General features: G+C 35.5%; 1 protein-coding gene across 1 annotated transcript in view; it reads right to left on the reverse strand.

Annotated features, from left to right (window-relative positions):
- The window catches only part of sdr39u1 (short chain dehydrogenase/reductase family 39U, member 1), a 9,090-nt gene extending 5,261 nt beyond the window's left edge, over positions 1-3,829 (reverse strand). Inside the window, exons 1-3 of the mRNA XM_015399537.1 lie at positions 3,693-3,829; positions 2,917-3,023; positions 2,639-2,721 (exon numbers count right to left, since the gene is read on the reverse strand). Coding sequence (XP_015255023.1) covers positions 2,639-2,721; positions 2,917-3,023; positions 3,693-3,708 — 206 coding nt within the window. The 5' untranslated portion in view covers positions 3,709-3,829. The remainder of the gene's footprint in view (positions 1-2,638; positions 2,722-2,916; positions 3,024-3,692) is intronic.
- Positions 3,830-5,246: the final 1,417 nt, after the last annotated feature.

Genomic DNA, 5,246 nt, shown 5'->3' on the forward strand with positions numbered 1-5,246 from the left:
GTTTTCTCTAAGGGAGACCCTAAAGAAATAAGATGCCTTTTGTAAGGTTTTGTTTTCCCTAGAGATGTCCATTGAATGCAAACTCATAGCCATGTCTCCATGTGTAGGACACTACACAGTACCTTTAGTTTGGTTCTAAAAACAGCAGATTGTTTGTCTACTGGTAATTACTTCAGTTTTTATTTAATTATGCTGATCATAAAGCAATGTTTACACTGTGATATGTCATTGGCTGATTTTTAATAAATGTTTTAACCAGTGTTTCAGACTCATTTTGAATTGACATTAGCTTGGTACAACGTTAAGTAGCTTCTGATGTAGTTAGGCTACTGTTAACACATTAGTGTAACTTAGCTTGCTATAATTCTTTAGGTGGTAGCTTTTGTGTAGTGAAGCTTAATTTATTGTTGAGTAACTGATAGCTTAGCTCACTACACTGGACAAGTAGCTTGCCCAACACTGTAATTTGGTTAGAATAAACACTGTAATGATCAAAATTTGAACAAACCACCAGACAAAGCCAGTGTTAACACGTCAGTATTTAAAAGTATTTTCTCTTCTCTACGGTTATCTACATAGGTGGAGTCATCTGTACAAGACAGGCTCCCACTCTAGAGGTTGATGGTTCAAGACTTGCCCTTGACTTTTAAAAGTTACGATTAAACTTAATTATTTTGGCTGATGAGACTAATTTGCATTGTTTTGCCTGAGTAAAAATATAGATTGGGTAAATTAGGTTGGTGCAGTCAAAAGATTGGTTGAACACAACTTCCAACCTGATTAAAACCAAAAAACGTGGAAAAACTATCATGTTTGAATAAAAGTGACTAACACCTTTCTTCTGCTGATCATTGCCCAAGTTGCACAAACACTTTCACTGTCTGCTTGAGTTTATTTCACTAAAATGGCAGAAAAACTGTGAACCTTAAATGATTGTTCTAAGAAATTTTATTATACACACAAACCATTAATAATTTCAAGGGAACTTAAAAGGGAAAAAAAAAAGAAAAACAGTTGCAACAAAAAAAATCACAGATTTTATTACTAACTGTAGTTCTGCATTCCACCAGTAGGTGGTGACATGTTCACATGGAGCCTCGTGAACTGTTGGGATCTTGAAGCAATTTGGCCAAACGGTTCAATGCCTCATGAGGCTTCATCTCACCATCACTACTTTAAAGCAACCTTTGCAGAGTCACATGATAACACAACCTAATTTGGTCATATTTATGCTTTTATATTCAACTGTTGATTTCTATAAACTATTACTTCTTTGATTCAGCCCTCACCCATCTACTTAATTACAATGTTTTGCTTAATTAAAAACAAGAACAAACATAAATTTCAATTGGTCCATGTCTTAATAACAGATAATTCTACATTTAATATTAACTGACATATGTATAACCTTACATCGACTTCACCAGATGTTGCTGATGAATTCACAATGAATTCATTTTATTATTTTTTTTCTAATCTGGGGAAACAAAATAAATTGAATTGACCTTTACAGTCTATATACACTACACTGGACTCTACTCATGTGTTTAAGTGTTTTCATTGAAAAGCAGAACATCACACATTCATTATACATCTTATTAGTGACTTTTGCAGATTTAAGTCGTGAAGACACATCTGTTTTTTCTTTGCATCTAGTTTTTTTTTATAAAATGTGGGAAGAAAGGATGATTCTTAGCACCCTCGGTTATATTCTTATGCTTTAAGCCCCTGAAGAGAGAAACCTCTGGAGCTGCCACTGCTGTAGGTAAGTTATTCTTATAGACGTGGGATTTATTTGTGTGTGTACCATTAGTAGGTAATCAGATTAATCGTGTCAGTCCTACTAATTTCTATTTTCCTAGGCTAAATTTTACAAAGTTCCCTGTGTTTTCGTACAACAATTTAACAAATACAATTACAATTAATTTGTTGCAAATTTAAGTGAGCAGAGGTATAATGTAGTATGGATGGACAGACGGACAGAGATTGACAGATACAACGCCTTGCTGAATAATCCTGCACACCCAATTTCTGAAATTTGTTGAAATAGTTTAAAATTTCCAAAGAATTTAGTTCCACTTGAGGACTGTTTTCCACTTGTGCATTCTTCATAAAAAAATAATATCCTAATGTTTGAAGCCTGGAATGTGGCAAAAAGTAAAGGAGGCCAAATATTTTCACAAGGCATTGTAGATTTATGGACCAATGGAAGGAAGGATGATCAAATAAGGATGGATGGAGGGTGGAAGTCTATATATTAAGATCAGACTCAGTCCATATAGAATAAAGAGCTACAATTTTTCCTCTATCATAGTGATAATTTTAATTACTTTAAATCTTTTTCTCATCATCTTCTCCTTCTTTCCCATCGCCCTGCTTGCCACAGGTTTCCCTGCTGTGTCTAAAAGTAGCAGCAGCAGCAACCCAAACTGACAGCAGCTCATTGGCATAGTTGGATCACGTGTGGCCTGGTGACGCAGGGCTTTACCATATTAACAGGAGAAGTGGTGCAAGTGAAGTTAGACACTGTCGTCGGACAACATGCGGTAATTTCTAAATGTTTTAAATCCGGTTGGATCCGGACAGCGGCCTCCTAATCTGTGGCCTCAGGACTAGAGTAATAAGAAAAAGACCTCACCATCGGAGAGGGTTAAGAACGTTCTCTCCAGCCAAGTTGACAGCACCATCACATGGCGGCAGGCCGCGAGACTCAAGTTCACCCTGCAGGAGAGAAAAAAGTACAATCTCAAGGATTTATGACGTTATCTTGATTTACAGAGATGCATGGTGAACAGTCTAGTGATCAAAAGCTAGAAAAAGAAAAAAAAAATCCATCACTGTTAATCATCTGGGAGAACCTTTCAGCTGCAGAATCGGTAGGATGTAACATGGAGGAACTGAGGCTGCTGATCTTACCCATGTTATCTTTCCTGGACCAGGCTGACGGGATATCACTGTGACCTCGTGGCCCTTGTCTCTGAGAAGACGCGTCAGTTCACGACCCACAAATCCAGAGCCTCCTCCTGAGAGGCACACCAGTCAAATAAACAGGTATAGGAAAGGTATAGGGAATAGGAAATTATGGGAAAATAGGAAATTAGTGCATTTGCTGATCTAATATTACTAACATAACCAATGTTTTATTTTTGTATAAACTGTTTAAAAACTAAAGTTCTGTATATAAGAACTAAAAGAAATTAAAATATCCAAAAAGGAAGACAGGATTAATGGAAAGACAAAGTAATAATATTGACTACTGCTTGTGCACCAGGTAGTGGTGCAAGTGATATTAAATTAAAACTAAAACTATATTAATAAAACTAAAGTTAGTTGATCTTATCCATCGATGTATTGATAACAGAACATTAGGTATTTTAATCAACGTCCCTAAAAATCAAGCAGAATAATAGAATAAAGTGCGCATGCGTATTATGCATGCTTACAAAACAAAACACGAGTGAGTTTATCTTACATACTAACAGATTTTCTTTTAAAACTGCGTGCATTTATTTACTTAACTCAACACCAGCTTTTTACACGTAGGTGACTGACTGTTTGCATTTAATATATGTTTAATTTAGCAACTGTCTGCAGTTTTAACCTTAGCTTAGCAGCCTCATAAGCTAGCTTGCAGTAATTGACCTTTTTGACAATCTACAAATAAACAGAACTGGGGGGAAAAAGTTTCCTACCGATTAAGACTCTCATGGTTAAAAGTTTCCTCCCAGCACAAGATTTAAATCCCTTGACGCCGCCGCTTGTATAATTTTGCTCCTCTGCTAGTGTCCCTCAATCTTTCATAACGCCTTTTTGGACCAATGGGCGTTCCGTAAGAAAACATTGCGAGTAGGACGTTGTAGTTTTTTTTTTCTCCGTAATTTTTCTTTTTCTTCTTTATAGGATTTTATTGGCGGTTGGCCCGCAACGAAATGGCGCTTTACCGCCACCAACTGGATGGAGTGTGAATCTGAATGGCTAATACCTACTTATACTGAACAAAACAAAATCAATAAAACAAAAACTAACAAAACCAAAATAAGATTCAAATCCTCTCATTTACATTGATTAATCTAAGATAATGAAAAATAATTACATAACACTCATCTCTTTAGTTCTTTCTTAGGATTTCTATTAAATTAAAGTGTATTCTCTCTTTTTTAAGATTTTTGAACCAATTTCCTCCTTTTTCTTTCATATTTCTTACAGTGTACCCTAACATGTTCAATTGTTTCTTGTTGCTCACTGTATTCACACATGTCGGTGTTATGTTTGCCTATTTTTTCCTGTATCTGCTGAGAACATCTTCTTCTTGTAGTTTCTTCTTCTTCTTCTTGTGAGGTTTTATGGCGGTTGGTAAACTAGTTAAAAGTTTATTCCCACCACCGACTAATAAGGAGTTAAACAAGGAAACAGGAAACAAGACTCACCCCAGAAAAAAATAAACTAAAAAAAAAAAATCAATATTTTTCCTAACTGTTTAACTTAATCCAACATAATAAATACTTAATCAAATTCGTCCTCATAATTTCTAATTTGTCTTTATGCTGTCGTCACTCTTCCAGTTTCTAATGGTCCTACTCGTTTTCCCATCATACTTTCAACAGTTTCCCGGTTTAAATCTTTCTTTTCCGCAGCGTTCACTATTATTTTGATTTTTTTTTTGTTTTCTTTGTCATCTCGGCACTACAATTGATCACTTGTACCATGAAAACCCCATTGTAGCTCATATAACCAATGAAAACCTTACTTGATAAATTCCCTTCTTTGAATTTGATCAACACTAATAAGCTGTCACACCTTTCTCCATTTCTTGTTATTTTTAACCGTTTCCCTTGTTTTACTTTTTCCCCACAATTTTCTAGAATTTCTTTGTCAGTTACTTTAAGAGGCCCTCCTCCATTACTCCCCTGCTAATCCTTTTGTTCTCCACCAAGCTGCACTGAGATCTTTTCCACATCAATCTTGTTGATGCATATAGCTTTGCCTTGAGCGCTCTCTCCCTGATTAACTACTTTGAATATTACTTTGTCATCATTTTGTTTGTCAATGGAATATCTAGATTGTTCATTAATTGATTGTTTTGTGCTGGACTCCCCTTCAATTGGTCTCTGCTTTATCTATTTTTTTTTATCCTACTTTATTCCAATCTTCTTCGTTTTCACTATTTCCTTATTCCTACCCCCAAAAAAATAGCTTCCTGTTTCCTTGCCACTCATTTCAGTTTATTTATATAGCGCCAATTAACA

Source organism: Cyprinodon variegatus, unplaced genomic scaffold (genome assembly GCF_000732505.1).
Source record: "Cyprinodon variegatus isolate N-32 unplaced genomic scaffold, C_variegatus-1.0 Scaffold1022, whole genome shotgun sequence".
NCBI classification, from domain to species: Eukaryota; Metazoa; Chordata; class Actinopteri; order Cyprinodontiformes; family Cyprinodontidae; genus Cyprinodon; species Cyprinodon variegatus.